Genomic DNA, 21,084 nt, shown 5'->3' with positions numbered 1-21,084 from the left:
ACAGCCGTGGGTAGGAGGAAGGGCAGTGTAGATACCAGTCTAATAGGTTATACTGGCTGTAGAATGGCCTTGCCTAATAGGGTACAGAATGTGAGTGAGGCCAAACAGCAAAAATTAAGATGTTTGTACCCTAATGCGAGGAGCCTAGGTAACAAAATGGAGGAACTAGAGTTACTGGTGCAGGAAGTGAAACCAGATATTATAGGGATAACAGAAACATGGTGGAATAGTAGTCATGACTGGACTACAAGTATTTAGGGGTATGTGCTGTTTCAGAAAGACCGAAATAAAGGCAAAGGTGGTGGAGTAGCACTGTATATATCAATGATGAGGTAGAATGTAAAGAAATAAGAAGCAATGAAATGGATATGACGGAGTCCCTCTGGGCAAAAATTACATTGGGGAAGAAAACTATTAGAGCCTCCCCTGGGATAGTGCTTGGGGTGTGCTATAGACCGCCATCTAATTTGGATATGGAAAGAGCCCTTTTTAATGTTTTTAATAAAGTAAATACTAAAGGAAACTGTGTGATCATGGGAGACTAACTTCCCAGATATAGACTGGAGGACGAGTGCTAGTAATAATAATAGGGCTCAGATTTTCCTAGATGCAATAGCTGATGGATTCCTTCAGCAAGTAGTTGCTGTACTGACTAGAGGGGATGCCATTTTAGATTTGGTTTTGGTGAGTAGTGAGGACCTCATAGAAGAAATGGTTGTAGGGGATAGTCTTGGCTCAAGTGATCATGAGCTAATACAGTTCAAACTGAATGGAAGGATGTCATAAATATAAAGGGAAGGGTAAACCCCTTTGAAATCCCTCCTGGCCAGGGGAAAGCTCCTCTCACCTGTAAAGGGTTAAGAAGCTAAAGGTAACCTCGCTGGCACCTGACCAAAATGACCAATGAGGAGACAAAATACTTTCAAAAGCTGGGAGGAGGGAGAGAAACAAAGGGTCTGTGTGTCTGTCTATATGCTGGTTTCTGCCAGGGATAGACCAGGAATGGAGTCTTAGAACTTTTAGTAAGTAATCTAGCTAGGCATGTGTTAAATTATGATTTCTTTAAATGGCTGAGAAAAGAATTGTGCTGAATAGAATAACTATTTCTGTCTGTGTATCTTTTTTGTAACTTAAGGTTTTGCCTAGAGGGGTTCTCTATGTTTTTGAATCTAATTACCCTGTAAGATATCTACCATCCTGATTTTACAGGGGGGATTTCTTTATTTCTATTTACTTCTATTTTTATTAAAAGTCTTCTTGTAAGAAAACTGAATGCTTTTTCATTGTTCTCAGATCCAAGGGTTTGGGTCTGTGGTCACCAATGCAAATTGGTGAGGCTTTTTATCCAACATTTCCCAGGAAAGGGGGGGTGCAAGTGTTGGGAGGATTGTTCTTAAGATCCAAGGGTCTGGGTCTGTAGTCACCTAGGCAAATTGGTGAGGCTTTTTACCAAACCTTGTCCAGGAAGTGGGGTGCAAGGTTTTGGGAAGTATTTTGGGGGGAAAGACGCGTCCAAACAGCTCTTCCCCAGTAACCAGTATTAGTTTGGCGGTGGTAGCGGCCAATCCAAGGACAAAGGGTGGAATATTTTGTACCTTGGGGAAGTTTTGACCTAAGCTGGTAAAGATAAGCTTAGGAGGTTTTTCATGCAGGTCCCCACATCTGTACCCTAGAGTTCAGAGTGGGGGAGGAACCTTGACAAAGGATTAACAAAAATAAATCTGCAACTAGGGTTTTTGATTTCAAAAGGGCTGACTTTCAAAAATTAAGGAAATTAGTTAGGGAAGTGGATTGGACTGAAGAATTTATAGATCTAAAGGTAGAGGAAGCCTGGGATTATTTTAAATCAAAGCTGCAGAAGCTATCGGAAGCCTATATCCCAAGAAAGGGGAAAAAATTCATTGGCAGGAATTGTAGACCAAGCTGGATGAGCAAGCATTTCAGAGAGGTGATTAAGAAAAAGCAGAAAGCATACAGGGAGTGGAAGGAGGGAGGGATCAGCAAGGAAAGCTACCTTATTGAGGTCAGAACATGTAGGGATAAAGTGAGACAGGCTAAAAGTCAAGTAGAGTTGGACCTTGCAAAGGGAATTAAAACCAATAGTAAAAGGTTCTATAGTCATATAAATAAGAAGAAAACAAAAAGAAAAAGTGGGACCGCTAAACACTGAGGATGGAGTGGAGGTCAAGGATAATCTAGGCATGGCCCAATATCTAAACAAATACTTTGCCTCAGTCTTTAGTCTTATTAAAGAGGATCTTAAGGATAATGGTAGCAGGACAAATGGGAATGAGGATATGGAGGTAGACATTACCATATTTGAGGTAGAAGCGAAACTCAAACAGCTTAATGGGACTAAATCGGGGGGCCTAGATAATCTTCATCCAAGAATATTAAAGGAATTGGCACATGAAATTGCAAGCCCATTAGCAAGAATTTTTAACGAATCTGTAAACTCGGGTTGTACCGTATGATTGGAGAATTGCTAACATAGTTCCTATTTTTAAGAAAGGGAAAAAAAGTGATCCGGATAATTACAGGCCTGTTAGTTTGACATCTGTAGTATGCAAGGTCTTGGAAAAAATTTTGAAGGAGAAGGTACTTAAGGACATTGACTTCAATGGTAAATGGGACAAAATACAACATGGTTTTACAAAAGGTAGATCGTGCCAAACCAACCTGATCTCCTTCTTTGAGAAAGTAACAGATTTTTTAGACAAAGGAAAAGCAGTAGATCTAATTTACCTAGATTTTAGTAAGGTATTTGATACCGCGCCACATGGGGAATTATTAGTTAAATTGGATAAGATGGGGATCAATAGGAAAATTGAAAGGTGCATAAGGAATTGGTTAAAGAGGAGACTACAACAGGTCTTACTGAAAGGTGAACTGTCAGGCTGGAGGGAGGTTACCAGTGGAGTTCCTCTAGGATCGGTTTTGGGACCAATCTTATTTAATTTTTATTACTGACCTCAGCACAAAAAGTGGGAGTGTGCTAATAAAGTTTGTGGATGATACAAAGCTGGGAGGTATTGCCAATTTAGAGAAGGACAGGGATTTCCTACAGGAGGATCTGGATGACCTTGTAAATGGAGTAATAGTAATAGGATGAAATTTAATAGTGAGAAGTGTAAGGTCATGCATTTAGGGATTAATAAGAATTTTAGTTATGAGCTAGGGACGCATCAGTTAGAAGTAATGGAGGACAAAAAGGACCTTGGGTTATTGGTTGATCATAGGATGACTATGAGCTGCCAATGTGATATGGCCGTGAAAAAGCTAATGTGGTCTTGGGATGCATCAGGAGAGGTATTTCCAGTAGGGATAAGGAGGTTTTAGTACCGTTATACAAGGCACTGGTGAGACCTCACCTGGAATACTATGTGCAGTTCTGGTCTCCCATGTTTAAGAAGGATGAATTCAAACTGGAACAGGTACAGAGAAGAGCTACTAGGATGATCCGAGGAATGGAAAACCTGTCTTATGAAAGGAGACTCAAGGAGCTTGGCTTGTTTAGCCTAACTAAAAGAAGGTTGAGGGGAGATATGATTGCTCTCTATAAATATATCAGAGGGATAAATACTGGAGAGGGAGAGGAATTATTTAAGCTCAGTACAAATGTGGACACAAGAACAAATGGATATAAACTGGCCACCAGGAAATTTAGACTAGAAATTAGACGAAGGTTTCTAACCATCAGAGGAGTGAAGTTTTGGAATAGCCTTCCAAGGGAAGCAGTGGGGGCAAAAGATCTATCTGGCTTTAAGATTAAACTCGATAAGTTTATGGAAGAGATGGTATGATGGGATAAGATGGTTTTGCTAATTAAATATTCATGGTAAATAGGCCCAATGGCCTGTGATGGGATATTAGATGGGGTGGGATCCGAGTTACCCAAAAAAGAATTTTCTGTAGTATCTGGCTGATGAATCTTGCCCATATGCTCAGGGTTTAGCTGATCGCCATATTTGGGGTCAGGAAGGAATTTTCCTCCAGGGCAGATTGGAAGAGGCCCTGGAGGTTTTTCGCCTTCCTCTGTAGCATGGGGCACGGGTCACTTGCTGGAGGATTCTCTGCTCCTTGAAGTCTTTAAACTACGATTTGACGACTTCAATAGCATAGATATAGGTGTGAGGTTTTTTGCAGGAGTGGTGGGTGAAATTCTGTGGCCTGCATTGCGCAGGAGGTCAGACTAGATTATCATAATGGTCCCTTCTGACCTACGTATCTATGAATCTATGAAAAAACAAAACAAAAAAGGATTGTAGCTAGCAAAAGGCTGCAAAAATAAGTAAATGAAACGATCTACTTACCCAGACGCAGAAGTCTGTGGCTGGTCATTTGAACCTGAAAAACAGTCAAGAGTCACTTATGACTGCTTTGCTGTTAAACAAAAAATGGGAAAAACAAAATAAAAATTATATTTATAATGAGTAAGATTAAGTTTGTGGCATGGACATTTTTAGTAGATGTCACAGACAGGTCACGGGCAATTCAATGAAAAATTCATTGAAGCCCGTGACCCGTCCTTGATGTTTTCTAAAAATACCCGTAACAAAACGGGTAGCCTGGGTAGCTGCGGGGCTGGGCGCTCCAGGGTCTCTTTCCGCTGATGGCTCCAAGCTGCAGAGGTCTCCCCTGCCTCCTGCAGCAGCCAGGAGCTCTGGGGATCCTCCCTGCCGCTCACCATGGCTGGGAGCTGACAGGGTCCCCCCCTGCAGCAACCAGAAATGCCGAGGCTCCCCTTCTGCCGCCAGATCCCCCAGTTGTATACTCCAACAATCAGGAATCAATATTATGTTATCAACTTTTCCACATAAAAATACCCAAATTGAAATATACACCTTATACAATGATTAATGCCCTACTAAATTCATGGTCCATTGTGATCAATTTCACAGTCATAGGATTTTAAAAATAGTCACTTTCGGGACTAAGATATTTACATCTGAAATTTCAGGGTGCTGTGAGGTGGGGGTCCTGACCCAAAAGGGCAGGGGGAGGAGGTCATGGATTGCCACCCTCTCACTTCTGTGCTGCCATCAGAGCTGGGCTGGGCTCTGAAGGTAGCAGCCACTGAGTTTCCTGCAGCTGGGGGAGTCTCCCGGAGGTGGGTCTGATCTTTCCCATGCTGCTGGGAGCACTCCAGCTGGGGGCTCCTAGCTGCTAGTCCTAGCCCAGCTGGGGAAGGACAGGATTTCCTCTTCACCTGCAAGGCCACTCTCAGAGCATCCAGCAACTGTGCCTTTCTTCATTCACTGTCTCTGCGCCAAAAACACCTGTCCATGCTTAGACACGGCTCTCTCTGCATCCACAGAGTTTGCTGGAATTGTCACACAACACCAACCTGTAGCACAGGCAAAGTACAGTCCACTTCTTTCACAATCTTTTTGTAAGCAGTCAAAGCCAGGAATTGCATTAAGCAAGGTTAAATCCACCAACCAACAAGTGCATTTGTGCTGGATCAAAAATACACACAGCTTTTAGGAACCCTGCTGCAGGTTGTTGAAACTTTTGAGCCATTTTTGCTATGTTGCTTGACGGTTCCCCATAGCAGTAGTATTGTCTGAGCTTCTTTGCCATGCAAGAAAACATCTGCCGAGCACTGGCATTTAAGTCAGTGTTATCAGAGTGATTTTCGTTTGACCGTGCTTCAGCCCAGAACAGTACATCCATTACTTTGTTTTAAGCTTGGTGGATTGTGACATATCGAGATTCAAACCAAGTGATTCAGTCCATCAGCCCTGTGGCATTCTTGGCAATGAACTGAACTTCCTCATTCAGTTGTGCACTGTTTAGAAGAGTTGAAAGGTCTGTTAAAACTTGCGTTTTTGGGGTCAGTGTCAGCTTTTCTGAGATGAACTCTGAGTAGTACTTCAGGTGAGCTGCATGACGCTGTATAGCCCAAAAGCAGGAATTCCAACAAGTAAACTGCTGGCTCTGGGGGAAGTGCAATTTTTTGTTCCCAGATTTCAGTCATTTTGGTCGTGTTTGCAATGTGCTGCCTGTATCAAAGTTTGCACGTAGGGCAGTGTTTAAAGATCTTTTTAATGTAGCTCACCAGTTTATCAACTTCACCAAACTCATCTCCAGAGCTCACTGACAAGAGAAATTATGTGTGTATTACATGTAATATGGACAGCATTTAGCATTAGACCTTGGAGAACAGATTTGAAAGATTTTGTCATGTAATCTGTCGCTTGTGAAAGCAGATACTTTGTTAACGTCTGCAACATATTTTGAAATAGTTTTAATTATCGCTTGAGACGCTGTAATGTAGTTAACAGCATCCAAGTAAACGTAGTCAGCGAGCATGGTTGTTAGCTTTCCTCTCTGTACATCTTCGGCCTTCTCAGAAATAAAAATCAAACAGAATGTGCAGTACATACTCGTCTTGATCATCAGTGGATTCATTGGAAATAATTGCAAAAGACTCACATAAATTAGAGACTTCATCTCCTCAAAATGTGTAGCAAAAAATCTTTGGAAGGTAGTCCTGTTGTAGCTTATTCGCACTTAGAAAGTGTGATACAGGAGGGCCAGTGAGCAGTGGGAGAGTGCTAGAGGGGAAATATATAAGCTCAAGGCTAATTAAGGCATGGTTCCCTGTAGACTAGGAAAGGTGGCTGCAGGTTAATTGGAGCACCTGCAGTCAATTAAGGCCCTATTAGGAACCTAATAAAACCCCTTGCTTTAGGCAGACGGGGAGGAGGAGGAGGAGAGAGGAATGGAGCTTGGAGGTGTACTGAGAGACTTGGAAAATCAGAGAACCAAAGTAAGGGGGACCCTGCTGCAGTAGGGGAGGGAGGTTCCCTTCCCCAGCATCTAAGGACTGCAGGTACCGTACCCAAGGGGGAAGAGGGTAAGAACCCGCAGAGGTTGAGAGGGGCTGGGGCTCAAAGTGAGGATCAAACCCAGACCCCTCCCCCGGTTCCCTCCTTTACCACCTTCCTGGGCCACTAGCAGGGCCATCGACGCCCCAAGAACAGGGGCAAGGGGTAGAATCTTAGCTCCCCGCCAAGAAAAGTGCAGGACCCACCAGACTAACATCAGCCATCTTATCACATAAGCAACTGGAATTTTGTATGTCCCGTTGAATGAATTTACATAGCCTTGGGTGATCGCGTTTTTCCAACAGTATATTAGCACTTGCAAATGCATCCACAGGTTCCATTCTGAATAAATGATGGGTCTCAGAGCTCTCTGTTGAAACACTGCAACTTGCACAAAATAGTGTGTCACCACTGGCATGGAGAATTTGGCTTCCAAACTGTTTCACACGATCCGCTGAGTAATGATTAGAGATTTTTTTTTTATTTACTCTGGATGCTCATTTTAAAGTAGTTTCACTTGTCTTCCAGTAGGCTACCAATTGAGATCACTACATTAGAAAACGGCCCCAATCCCCATATCTACCAATCAGTCAGTTGAGCCCTGACTTTTATTTGCTGCCCTAAAACGTCAATCACAAAATCCTGTCAAGCACTTGACTTTCTTTTTCTTCAAATTGAAAAAAAGCTGCTAATTGCATCTGAAAGGAACACAGAGACCCGTTTCCCCCCCTCCCACAGATGCAGAGCGATGGGGGCAGGAAATGAGCAGGGGGAAGGGGCGGAACTTCCTGTAGCCAGCAGAAGTGTCTGAGAGCAGCCATGCAAGGAAAGAGGAGGTGCCCGCCCTCCCTCCCCAGCCAGGACTAGCAGCTAGAAGCCTCCAGCAGAAGGAAGAGATCAAATCAACCTCCTCAGAGCCCAGCTCTGAAGGCAGCAGCCACAAAGCTTCTTTCAGCCAGGGGAAATTCCTGGAGGTGGGTCAGATCTCCCACCAAGAGCAGCCATGCAGGGGAAAAGAAAGTCCCATCCCTCTCCAGCCTGGCCGGGACTACCAACTAGGAGCCCCTTGCTGGGGAGCCCCCAGGAGTACGGAGGAAATCAGACCCCCCCCTCTGGGAGCCTCTCCAGCAGCTGCCTTCAGAACCCAGCCCAGCTCTGACGGCAGTGCAGAAGTGACAAAAAGGAGAAAAGCCCAGCTCTGAAGGCAGCAGCCATGGAGCTTCTTGCAGCCAGGTAGGTTCCCGGAGGTGTGTCTGATCTCTCCCAGAGCACGTTCATGTAGGGGAAGAGGAATCCCTCCCCATAAAAACAAAAAACATTTACCTTAATTTCATACATCTATAAATAAAATCATCAACAGAAAAGTCATAGTACCTACCTTCTCCCTCTTCCATAAAGGAGAAAGTGTTCCCGTAGCTGTGTTGGTCCCAGGTTATGAGAGAGACAAGGAACGTGATTTATTATCTTTTATTCCCTAGACATGAAGCAGCTCTGTGTAGCTTGAAAGCTTGTACCTTCCACCAACAGAGGATGATCCATAGAGAGATTATCTCACCCACCTTGTCTCTCTCAAAGGAGAAAAGCATTCAAGACCTAGAAAGTCAGATTACAGTTCAGCAGTACGGAAATACTGAATAAATTTATTGCTTTACCTTTTGCTCTCTTTACTTCTTGGTTTTCTGTGTCAGAAACTTTTCTTTTGGCAGGATGAGATGATGATATGCTAATTGTAGGCCCAGGCACCGTCTGTTTAGCACCTTTTAACTCTGCAATTTTCTGTTTAAAAAAAAGTTTGAATCAGCAAATAAAATTCAAGAGACTCTTCATTTCAAGACCTCAAAAAATTACTGTGGCTTAAGACTTGTCTACATTTAAAGCTCTGCAGTGGCGCAACTGTAGCGCTTCAGCGAAGATGCTACCTACACTGACAGGAGGGATTCTCCCATCGTTGTACGTAATCCGCCTCCCTGAGGTGGTAGCTAGGCTGAGGTTGACCTAGCGCTGTATACACGAGGGGTTACATCAGTTTAACTAAGTCATTCAGGGTCGTCAATTTCACACCCCTGAACGATGTAGTTCTACCGACCTAATTTCCTGTTTTCCACTTTGTTATACTTGTAGACCAGACCTTAGAGTTTAAAGTTCAGAATATTTAGAAACCTTATTAAAATAAAGTTACAGAACACTTTCACAACATGCACACCTCTGAAATACTGAAATTGATGTAATCAAGCTTACAAGAACTGAGGTAATGAAGGCTATGATAGTGGTGATCTAAGGTAGTGGCTCTACAAACTTTCCAGACTACTGTATGTACCCTTTCCAGTAGTGTGACTGGATACCCCCAAATTTCACCTCACTTAAACTACTTGCTTACGAAATCAGACATAAAAATACAAAAGTGTCACAGCACACGAGTATTGAAAAATCATTTAATTTCTCATTGTACCTTATAATTATAAAATCAATCAGTTGGAATATAAATATAGCACTTACATTTCAGTGTATAATAGAGAGCAGTATAAACAAGTCACTGTCTATATGAAATTTTAGTTTTACTGACTTCGTCGCCTGTTGTAAAACTAGGCAAATATCTAGATGAGCTGATGTACCCCTGGAAGACCTCTGTGTCCCCACTGGTTCAGAACCACTGATCTAAGGTGAAGTAAGGAATGAAAGGGCAGGACAACATTAGAAGCACTACATAGGTGCAGCTACACCGATGCAGCTGTGCCGCTGTAAGACATCTGGTGAAGACACTCTATGCCAATGGGAGAGCACTCTCCCATCAGCATAATTACTTCACCTCCATGAGAGGCGGAAGCTATGTTGGCAGGAGAGCATCTCCTGCTGACATAGCACTGGTGTGGACAGCGCTTAGGTTGCTGTAACTTGTATTGCTCAGGGATGTCTTTTTCACACCCCTGAATGATATAAGTTAGATCGACTTAAGCAGTAGTGTAGACCTGCCCAAAGCTACAGGTACTTCAATGGTTGTAGGTACTGTAAATGCTATACAGTAAATGCTAGGATTGGTGATATAATCACTTTTTTTTTTTTTCAAACGAACAAACATGATGGCTCAAGAGATTGACAGTGGGGTCTTTCACCTTTAGATCATTGATTTAAATATGATCCAGGTCAGTACTGCCTAAAATTGGTATCATCTCATGGCCCTTTGGTGGCCTGCATGAAATGAGTTGATGGGTTCACTTCAGTTCCCAAAAGAAGTGTCCACATCACAAGTCACCATTAACTCAACCCTACAGATAGGGTTGGAAAATTTTTTTAATTTCAGATATCTGTCAGGGTCTATACCAAAACAATGCATTACATTCTAAAACCTCAAGACAACAATCACATCAGACTCAAAGCAATATTTTTTTTTAAATCTACACAACAGGATTGGGATTACATTTAAAAAAAGTATAAAACACAAATTATAAGTGTTATCAAATTATATATTCCTGCATCTCTCTAATCTGTTCACATGCCATTATCTGTTAGTACATACCCTCTTAAAAATTGGAAATAAATTCATTTTTTCTGCCTTGCTACAAGATGTGCTTGAAGTCTCGATCTTTTTTAAAAACATTAGGTGCTAGTGAGATTTGCCAGTTGCAATGCATATATAGCATAATATTTTTTATAAATGAGAATTATGCTATAATATAGCCACATCCTAGCTTCTAAATAGAGTCCTTAACTTATTCAGAGGTTCAAGAGACCTGAAGTTAGACCACTACATTCTCCTTTGCACAATTATTACAAAAAATATTTGTAAATTCTATCGTGAGATTAAAAAAAGAAGCCCAGCAAAAACAAGACAAACAGGAAAAAAAAAAAAAAAACAACCTCTCAACAGCAGCAAGAACTCAGCTACAGTGCTACAAGAATCATGGCTGTTCATGGGAAAGTCTGAATTTCCGAAGCCCGAAATTCATCATCCTATTTCTTGCTCTTGCATATACCTAGTCCGCAACAGGTGCGCTTATTTTAGGATAGTCAACTTACTCATGACTGGAGCTAGTGGTTTGTCATGTTAAGCTATGTGAAAAATCACGGTCTCATCTTGGGGAGGAAAAGGTAAGTAATTTATTAGTGATAAAGCCAGAAGTATTAACTGTGAAACAAGGGAATTTAAAGTAAGAGTTTAAAATAATTTACTAACATTTAATAGTTTAAAACCATCAGCACCTACAGTTCAGCATCACAGCAGAGGTAGTGCTAGGAGAAGACAGGAGAAACCTGCTGCTATCTCTTAAGTGCTGCTTTTCTGCTCAGAAAAGGCAGCAGAAGTGTACAGACACCATCAGCTATGTAAGTTTTCACTTAAAAAAACCCAAACAATAATAGATCACAGAATCCGTGTCTCTCTGACAACCTATTTCTTTAAGCTTTAGATTTTTACCTTCCATGCAACCCAGTTTCTCATGTGCCAGCTCAGTGAAATTTGTTCAATCATGACTACTCAACATACAAATGCAGTAGTCACCAAAAGTCACACAGTTATTGATATATTCTGTTTAAAGAGATGAATCAAAGAATCCATAACTATCCATAACTTTCATGGTATTTGAACTACCTAGTTTAATCTCTGAATTTTCTATAAAACAGTAGTAGCTGTTTTGATTCGTACAAGACAGACTTGAAAAAAAATGCATTTAAAAATTATATCCAAGACAGAGTCTAAAGCCATCAATTACTAGCACTCCACCAATATAAGACCCAGCTCCTTGCTTCACTAAGGCTTTGCCTTCACTTAAAAAAAAATTTTTTTTTTAAACCACATGCTAGTTAACACAAAGCAATAAATACATGCTAAAATCCTAGTATTGACAAGGCAGCTTGTAATTTTCAGATGTGTTAGCAGGTCAAGATATCCATGAGGCACACCTGCTAGCATACATGGGAAAAAAAACAAAACAAACAAGCTGCCTTGCCCACACTAGGATTTTACCAAATCACTGTATCAGCGAACACCTGGTTTAAAAAAAAAACAAACAAAAAAAACTGCACCCACCCTTTTCCTAGGGTGAATGTACCTTGACAATACCCCTGACAAAATCAAGTACCTATCACCTGGGAGTTCAGCTAACTTGACACATTGTTAAACAGATGTTTACATTTTAAAATTACAGAAAATGTCTCCAAGGTTATATCTATAATGCAAAAAAATACCAGTATCTGGCCCAGTGTCAGCTGACTCGGGCATGCGGGGCCATAAAATTGCAATACAGATATTCAGGCTTGGGCTCCAGCTCGTGCATCTACACTGCAATTTTATAGTCCTGAAGCTGATCTCAAGTTAGCTGACATGGACCACTTATTGAAACATAGACATTACCCTAAGTTACAAATAGAAACCTACTGACAATTTGCAAATAGATTCCATATATGGCCCTGTAAATGTTGTAATAGTTATTAAACACCTGCATGTATGACTTGCCTTGATGGCTCACTCCCCCAAAAGATGGAGTGCCACTATCACTTCATCAATGCACAATTTTTTTAAATGGTACAAGTTCCCATCATCACATCAGCTATCTAATCTAGAATCTGTACAAGTTACACAAACACAAAGATTACAAATTGTTCTCATAAATCTTGTTATATTGTCAAAGTCTTACCTCTTTGTGTTGTTTCCCTAGTATGTGTGTTTGCCACAAAAGTTCACCCTTAATCTGGATGTTGCACAAAGTACAGCTTAAGTGCCCCAAACGATTATATGTACATTTCTAAGTTGAGGAAATATTTCAAGATCATACATAACCCTCAAAATTATAATTCTGAAATTCCAATTTGTAGATACTTTTAAAACACTATTTTCAAAGGGATGCTGAGGAAGTGAAGCCCACAGCTTAAGTATTCTTAAAAACATTCCATTACTATTACGTTTCAGGGTTTCAATTTATAAGCAAAACACTATATTGTGCTAGGCAGGAGTGACCAAATTGTGTTACCACTGGTGTACCATCCATTCATTTCAAAACAATACTGTAAGATGGTACATGAACCGATGAAGTTTAGGAGACACTGTGCCATTGCAGGTTTCAGAGTAACAGCCATGTTAGTCTGTATTCGCAAAAAGAAAAGGAGGACTTGTGGCACCTTAGAGACTAACCCATCTATTTGAGCATAAGCTTTCGTGAGCAACAGCTCACTTCATCGGATGCATCCGATGAAGTGAGCTGTAGCTCACGAAAGCTCATGCTCAAATAAATGGGTTAGTCTCTAAGGTGCCACAAGTCCTCCTTTTCTTTGTGCCACTGCAGGAGGACTACTAGAACATCAAATGGTACAAGAATAGATGTGTAATTTCAAAATATTTGTAATGCCTTCAAGTAGACAAGATTTATAATGTACTAATTAACAGCATTCATTCTATATCATGATCCAATAGCACAGACCCCTGCACTGGTGCAGAGCTGCCCGGATTTTAATGAGATGTCAGACGGGGCCAGTGCTTGCAGACTGTGATGCAGGATCAGGGCCTATCACTAAGGAAAGGTGACACTGACTGGCAACTTCGCTGTCCCAGCTAGTTAAGGACAAAGCATAATCGAACAGAAGTAAGGGAGGTTTTCCTCCTGGGGTGTAACTATCCCTCCAGATCTCCACCACACAGCTAAGGAAACCAGCGCCTCACAGGCGCCGGTCACTGTTCCGGGGGGAAGGGGTCGAGTCCAGGAACGTTTGCGAGGGTTTCTCTGGTTCGGGCACGAGGGGAGCATCGCAAAGTCGGGGCTTTCCCCGGGAACCCAGAGAAGTCCGGACTTGCTCCCGGCCCAGCGCGGGGCAGCCAGAGCCACAGTCCGCCGTGCAGCGGCCCGGGGGGACTGGAGGGAGGCCGGCGGGGGGGGGGGGGAGGGCAGGCGGGACCCTGAGTCTAGGCAGGATCTTCGTTATTTTTATTACTAAGAGCGCGGGGGGGGTAGAGTCCCCCCCGCCCGGCACCAGCCCCCGGCGGTCTCGGCGCTATTGACGCGAAGCCGCTGAACCTCCGGGGCGGGCCGGGAAAGGATATTTAGCGAACGGCGCCTCGATTCGCTTCTTCCCGGCGCTTTGTCGCTGCTTCTCCCGCATGAGCCGCCGCAGCTCGTCCTGCTGCATCAGCTTCCGCTCCGAGCCCGGCCCCGCCGCCATCTTGCCCCGGAAATGCCCCCGCCGCCACTTCCGTTTTAGGAGCCGCTAAGCCCCGCCCCTTTCCCCTGCCAAAGGTCTCGCGTTAGGCGAAGGGGGCGAGGCCAGAACCTGGAGTGAGGCGGAGGCGATCGACCCGGGTTCCAGCGTGGGGGCGGGGCTGCGTATAGGCCCCGCCCCTTGCCCCGCCCCTTCGTCCCGCTTCGCTCCTCTGTCAAGGGACTTCGTGGCTTTGCGGTTTCCCCTGCCAGAAAGCGGGGAAGTGACGACTCCAGCGACGTTCACTGCCCCTTACAGGGACCGTCAGCGGCAGACGTCGCCCACGTGTCCAGTCGCAGCGTCATTCACAAATCCGAACTTGCCAACTTGCCGATGACGCAAAACCGCCCCTGCCGCGGCGCCCCCGCTCAGTCCACGCCCCCCTCCGACGCCCACGCCAGCGTGGCCAACTTTCTCACCTCACCAGACTGACCGCCCTAGCCCCGCCCCTTCTCCCAGGCCCCGCCCCCTGCTCGCTGCATTCCCCTCCCTCGGTGGCGCGCTCTCCCCCACCCTCACGGGGCCGGGGCCGCCGTCCGGTTGCCAGAAGCGAGCGCCCTTGCCCCGCCCCCTCTCAGAGACCCCACCCCCCTCCCGTCCCTCCCTCTTCCCCGCCCCCCTCACGCACGCTCCGCGGGCTGGGCAGAGCGCTGGGACGCGGGAGGAGGTGAGGGCTCCGGCAGGGGGTGTGGGCTCCCGGGTGGGGCTGGGGATGCGGGGGCTCGTGGTGCGGGAGGGGGCTCCGGGCTGAGGGGTGGGGCCAAGGGGTTCGGAGTGTGGGAGGCGACTCCCGGCTGGGCCAGCAGCTTGGAGTGGGGGGGGGGGGTGCGGGACCTGGGCTGGAGGTGCAGGATCCAGGGTGGGGCCAGAAATGAGGGGTTTAGGGTGTGGGAGGGGGGCTTCAGGTGGGGGGGTGGGCTCTGGGGTGGGGCCAGGGATGAGGGCTTTGGGGTGCAGGAGGAAGCTCCAGACTGGGGCAGAGGGGTTCAGAGTGTGGGAGGGGGCTCAGGGCTGGGGCAGGGGGTTGGGATGCAGGACTGGGTGAGGGGTGCAGGCTCTGGGCGGCGCTCACTTCAGGCAGCTCCCCGGAAGCGACGACGTGTCCCTCTGGCTCCTAGGCACACGGGCTACCAGGGGACTCTGGATGCTGCACCTGTAAGCAGGCACTGCCCGCGCAGCTCCCAGTGGCCGTGGTTCCCAGCCGGAGCCAGAGGGACATGTCGCCGCTTCCAGGAGCCACGCAGAGCTGGCCGCTGTGGCCAACTGGACTTTTAGCAGGGAGCCACCAGAGTCTCTTTTCGACAGGGTGTTCTAGTCCAAAACCTGATGCCTGGCAACCCTACCAAGCAGCTCAATAGTGTTAATGAAATCCATTCAGTGCTCTTCCTCCTACATTTTTTTGCACACCAAGTCGATGTCATTACATCTCAATTAAGTATGTCCACAGAAGGGGCATTCCAGGGCTTCTTAGGCTGAGATCACTATAATCTGCAGGTGAGGAAAAGAAGTTTGCGGAGGCTAACTGAATACTTTGCTAAAGCCAGGTGCACTTTGGAGAGAACAGCACATTAGACAGGGCTTGATTTTATCCAAATGTGTTTTTCGCAGCTCCGTGGTAGGTAGCCCACCCTGTGATGCAGGGAAAGATGGCTAATGAAGCGGGCAGGGTGGGGGAGGCCCTCACAGATGGACGGTGGGGTGGGATGGGACAGGGCCGGACCATGTGCCCCACTGGGGCGAGGGTCACCGTACCTCCAGCGATGAAGCCTTACTAAAGGATCAAAGGTGGAGCTAGCTTGATTTCGGCACCCCTTTATGCTTTCCCCTGGCTTGGCCTGGGGCTAGCTGCCCAGCTGTTTTCAAAAATCAAACCATGGAAAAGGGGTGGAAGAGGTTTGGTCTCCCCTCTTCCTGATTTGAATTTCCTCCCCCTTACCAATGTTAAGGTATTTTTTTTCTATAGGTTAATATATTTTTGATTTCACCCGATTATCATATACATCAATTCATTGCCATGATACTCTTGCAGTTGGATGTTCTGTCCAAAACATTCCAGAAGCTGATGTTAGTTCATGTTTCTATGGTTGGCTGATGTCATTATGGACAAAATTCCCTCTTACATTCTACTTCCAATTCCCCAAAACTTATGGGTTACCTAAGTTTATTTATGCCAGAGATCATAGGTCTCAAGCCTCATGCTAACTGCTGAAGCCAGTGTCTTACAGGATACAAGCCTGTAGGTTCCTTGCATTACTACTGAATATAATAAAGCAGAATATAATGCAAAGTAGAGAAAATAATAGAGGTAAGCTAGCCCACCAGGCTACAATGCAACAGGCTTCTGAGAAATGTCTGACGCTAAATGAGCACAAGATGGAAGAGCGGTTGGTAAGCAGAAGGAAGTCTCCAGAAGAACTGGCTGGGGTTGTAGCAATTTCCTTTTAGGGAAAAGTCTACATTTGTGAAGTAGAGGTTAGCTAGGGTAAGCCTAGTTAGCAGCAGAGGCCAAGAATGCTTCTTTCCCATTTGCACTTAGGTAGAAGGGTATGTCCTCCTTTCTCCTGCGTGGACGTTACTTAAATGTATGTGTCACCTCCACATTGTAGCCACTCATCTTGGACCATCTTGAAGCACTGTCTAAGGCAGAACATTATTAGCAGAGGTCTCCATGGTGAAAACATTAGATCTGTGTTCCATGTTTCACTGGCTTCATTTTTGCTTCTTCATGCAACTCAAGGTGGTGACATTTGTATTCTGTATGGTTGTATGTTGGGTTGCCTGCTGGCCACCTCAGAGACTGCCTTTCTCCCCTACAGCTGAGATCACCAAATTATTTTCTGTTGTGAAGCTGCAGATTAAGTCACTTTCCTTTGCAGTTCACCTGTGCCTATGCAAACCTCCCCCCCCCCCCTTTTTTTAAAAAAAAACAAAAACCGCAGCATTTTGCCTGAGAGACTGAATTCAAAAAAGTCAAAGAGTTCTTTAGAGGAGTTAGGATAGAACATTGGTTGGGGCCATTGGCCTGAAACAGTCTGAAATGGTTTTGAATGCTCCTACTGAAAAGCTTAAGCTATGAATAAACATTTTTACAAATATCACTAGCTTTCCAGTAAAATATTACATCTGTTTTTAGCCCCAGAGGTTACTGGGCTTTAAATCTATTACTGCTTCCTCCTTCTGTAAGTGTTTGGTGGGGAGAGGGGGAAGGGAGAAGAGGTTGTCCATATCTTCCATGCCAGCCTCATTAAGTGAAACATAATTCTTAATTACATACATCATTATCGGAAGATGTGTGCCATGGTATCAAATATCCACAAGTAGTATTTTAACTTCATTATATTAAATTCTCAACTAACTTACCATAGAATGGTGTTACTGTATATTAAAGTACAGTCAACAGGGAATGGATTAATCCGCAGGATTTCTGTACTATACACCACACCACAATGATCAGACAAGCAACAAAGAAATTGATTATATTTTCCGTATTTTATTTTCCTTTTTCCCCTTCATTTACTGTAGCACAATAAGTTAAATAAAAATATCAACCCAAATTCTGTACTGCCACATGGGCCACTGCAAATTGGGAGTAACTCCAATGAAGTAAAAGGAATTATTCCAGATTTACACCATTGAGACTAACAGCAGAACTTGGGTCAAAGAGAATACCACTAAAAGTTTGATATTTTAAGTTACTCAAACCATAAGGAGCAAGATGTTCTATAATTCTGAGATTTTGCAGCTCTAAGAATGTTTTTGTTTGCACCACAGTGCAGCCAAAAGGGGACTTGAGGAGGGGAGGTAGGGGGTGAAGGTGTGGTTTTACTCCAATTTACAAGTTGTCTTTTATGAAAGACATTATAGGAATGTTAGCTTGAAACATGCAAATAGTTCCAAAGTAATACAGCAAATGAGGGAGGTGTTGAGAAAAATGAGGCTAATGAAAAGACAAAGAACATGTTTATCTTTTATTGAGATGGCAGGGGGTGAAAAAGTGCTGTGTTTTGTTTTCAAGACAGGAAGGAAAAATGGATTCAATAACTGAATGGGAAGTGTGCTTATCCCGTATAATTAACAAAACAGTATTGCTTAAATTTGAGTTCTGAATTCATGTTTTAGCTTTCAAAATTTCCATTGATTTTAAAAATTCCCATTTTCTGCCCTCTCTTCCTCAGCAGTAGTCCACTGCACTTTTTTCAAATATTGAAAATGATTTTTTTGCCAAAGATTAAGGCCATGATTGTGGAAAAAACAGATATAAATCTTTCATATTTGGGAAACTACTATTAGTCAGTCAATCCACACTAAAAATCCTTGGGGAAAACTTTCTACATGCAAAGTCATTAATTTTCCCAAATGAATTAACTCATTTTTAGATTTGGTTATCAAAATAAATTTTCAGTGCATATTATACTGCTAAAAGAGATACAACAAATATCCATGTTCTTTTGAATTATACAAGCAGCAATGACATTTTAAGATGCAATCTTAATAGATTTCACTTTTATTACATTAACTGAAAGCCTTTGCCTATTATAGCAGAACTGTGATGACTGCTCATAAACACCACAAAGATTGCACTGTTTTTTCCCCAGATTAAAGAACTACTAAGGAGCAGCAGTTATATCTAACCTGCCCTGCCCAGCTCTGCTCACAGGGAAACACTTCTATGCTACACACACTCCTGAAAGTTTATTAAATGTAAAATAAATGTTTAGAGCAGGTGAGGACTAATTCCTCACTTGATAAGAGGCTGATCCTGCACCCATTGAATTCAGTGAGAGTTTTGCCATTGGATTAAATGGTATCAGGATCTGGCCCAGAAGCAGTATTTGCTGCCCTGAACCGGGGCATCACTGGAATGGATATAACTCTGCTCCTCTCAATAGTACTGCAGTCCCAGGCAAACATAGCATGACCATAGTGCTAGCACTGAAAGCTGGTATCACATTCCTAATCACGAATATAATTACTTCCTATCTTAAAAACAGCTCTTCCTAAAAATTTGTAATGAGAAACAAAATACATTCATTTTAAGCCAAGAGCTTGTTTGTCAAGTTTCACCCTACTGCAGACTTTTATAGACCATGACCATTGGGTGTAATATTGAAAACTATTACCACTTTAAAGGAATACTGCAATTTAACAGAAAAGTGCAATTTAACTGAAAATATGGTCACCTCATCTAGTTATATTTGGTATAATATAACATCTAATTCTTTAAAACTTTCTTTACAACAAAAACTACTAATTTTTAAAAAGCAATAGAGCTACCATATTGCCCATCTAATACCAGATTGTGACACTCTGGAAGTTCTCTGATTACGACTGCAGGAGAAATGTTGGAGGACTGCCACTATTTTGAGGTCCGTTATTTTATTAGGAATTATTTAACTGTATTGAAATATGATCAACACTTACATTTTCAAATTTTTTTTCTGGTAAAGAGAACTTACCTTAAAACAACTATAAAAACACAGAGATTCTCATGCACTTATCTGGCAAGCGATCCAGAACACCCCTCCTCAGAGTCTAATGTAAGTTGAGGGTCCTTGGCTTGCCACCAGATCAAGTGCTTATTGATGAATGCTTTCCTAGTAGAAGTAGTAATGAAATGGCAGCTCTCATTATGGAGATGCTAACAATGGCAGGACATTTTTAAACCTCTGTTTTGAAATTTCACTTTGTAATACACATTATAGATTAATAAATATTCATCCACTAATTCTCAAGGTAATAGACATTATCAATTGCAATTTTCTGTAAAATACAGCAACTCAGTGAAACACATAGTCAAAAAATACTATGATAAAATATCTCCATTCTCAGAGCTTGATTGGACTGACCATTTCCTGTCTAAGCAGTATGAATTATCCAGTTCCATTTCACACCATTACTCAAAAGGAGAGTATACCACAGAAAACATATACATGCTTTATACACAGTATATCAGAAATATGTATAACGAAAAAAGTGCCAAGGTGTTCACTGAAATTTAAACACTAGTTAAATTAAGTACCATACATTTTACAGTACATTCCATTTATTCAGACAGTTTAAGGCTAAAATAGTTACAACCTCCACTGTAGTCAAGTTTTCCTATATTTATGAACACATACAAGTGTTAAATAGGTATAGATGTGTGATACTATTTATTGCTCTAAATGTTCTACTAGAATGCTAGATGTCCCAACTATTGTATCAACCTGCCTTTTTCAATCAAATTAAAGTCCTACAGATGCAACCTATGTCACTTGTATGGTTTTCCAAACTTGTCTTTTGAGCTGTAAATAATTTTGATGACATAATGTGAGAAAATGTGAGAGTAGAGAAAAATGAACAATTTAACAATAGTGTCCTTGTAAAAAGAAAACAGTGGTGCAAAGTTGCCCATCTCTTGGAATTGTATAATGTACTATAGTATTTAGTTAACTAAAACATGCATAACCATCCACCACAAAGACATTTCTGTATTTCTTCAGGGAGGATTGTTTTCTTTTGAAAAGAACAACTTTGAGTGGTAAATGTGACAACCAGCAAGTAATGATTGACTAGTACCAGTCTAAACAGACTGGGCTTTAAAGAAAAAAAGAAGCTGAATATGTGCTCCAAAACAAAGAGCAAACTTTTCTTCTTGCTCACAGAGCAATTATTTCTCCTATTTATTGAGAGATGCCTCATTCTGCCAGTGCCAAGTTCTTTGATTGTAGCTTATCCATTTCTTGACCAATACTTCCTTCAACTGTGTCACACTGGGCAAGAAAACCCTGAAAATAAAAAACACAAACAAAAGTTAAATATGAGAATTACTGTGGAGTGATAAACTATTTCCCCAAGAATAAGAATTTTTTTTTACAATGACAATGCTCCCACCATGAAGTTGGAGGTAAAGACAACTCCACAGTTTCTTCTCGGTTCAGAAATGGCCACCACTTTTGCTAGAGCTTATTAAGTAAGTGAACAGAAAATTCACTTCATCCATTACCCAGTAGAAATCTAATATATCAGCTCAATGAGGACAGCGAAGTGCCACCAGGCCAATAATATTTAGCATCACCAATCAGCAATG

The 21,084-nt window shown here is 42.9% G+C and overlaps 2 protein-coding genes across 3 annotated transcripts in view; both read right to left on the bottom strand.

The window, feature by feature from the left end:
* ZNF830 (zinc finger protein 830) overlaps positions 1-14,334 on the bottom strand; it is a 33,723-nt gene extending 19,389 nt beyond the window's left edge. The window contains exons 1-4 of the mRNA XM_084620209.1: positions 13,861-14,334; positions 12,464-12,563; positions 8,486-8,609; positions 4,314-4,347 (exon numbers count right to left, since the gene is read on the bottom strand). Coding sequence (XP_084476335.1) covers positions 4,314-4,347; positions 8,486-8,609; positions 12,464-12,563; positions 13,861-13,979 — 377 coding nt within the window. The 5' untranslated portion in view covers positions 13,980-14,334. The remainder of the gene's footprint in view (positions 1-4,313; positions 4,348-8,485; positions 8,610-12,463; positions 12,564-13,860) is intronic.
* Positions 14,335-17,485: 3,151 nt separating this feature from the next.
* BAG1 (BAG cochaperone 1) overlaps positions 17,486-21,084 on the bottom strand; it is a 32,778-nt gene continuing 29,179 nt past the window's right edge. For both annotated transcript variants that reach the window (XM_084618783.1, XM_084618784.1), the window contains one exon: positions 17,486-20,782. In XM_084618783.1, coding sequence (XP_084474909.1) covers positions 20,693-20,782 — 90 coding nt within the window. In that variant the 3' untranslated portion in view covers positions 17,486-20,692. The remainder of the gene's footprint in view (positions 20,783-21,084) is intronic.

The sequence above is a fragment of the Lepidochelys olivacea genome (assembly GCF_965140295.1).
Source record: "Lepidochelys olivacea isolate rLepOli2 genome assembly, chromosome: 2".
Classification (NCBI taxonomy): Eukaryota; Metazoa; Chordata; order Testudines; family Cheloniidae; genus Lepidochelys; species Lepidochelys olivacea.
Note: the sequence above shows the minus strand (reverse complement) of the source record. Positions and strands in the feature narration are given on the sequence as shown.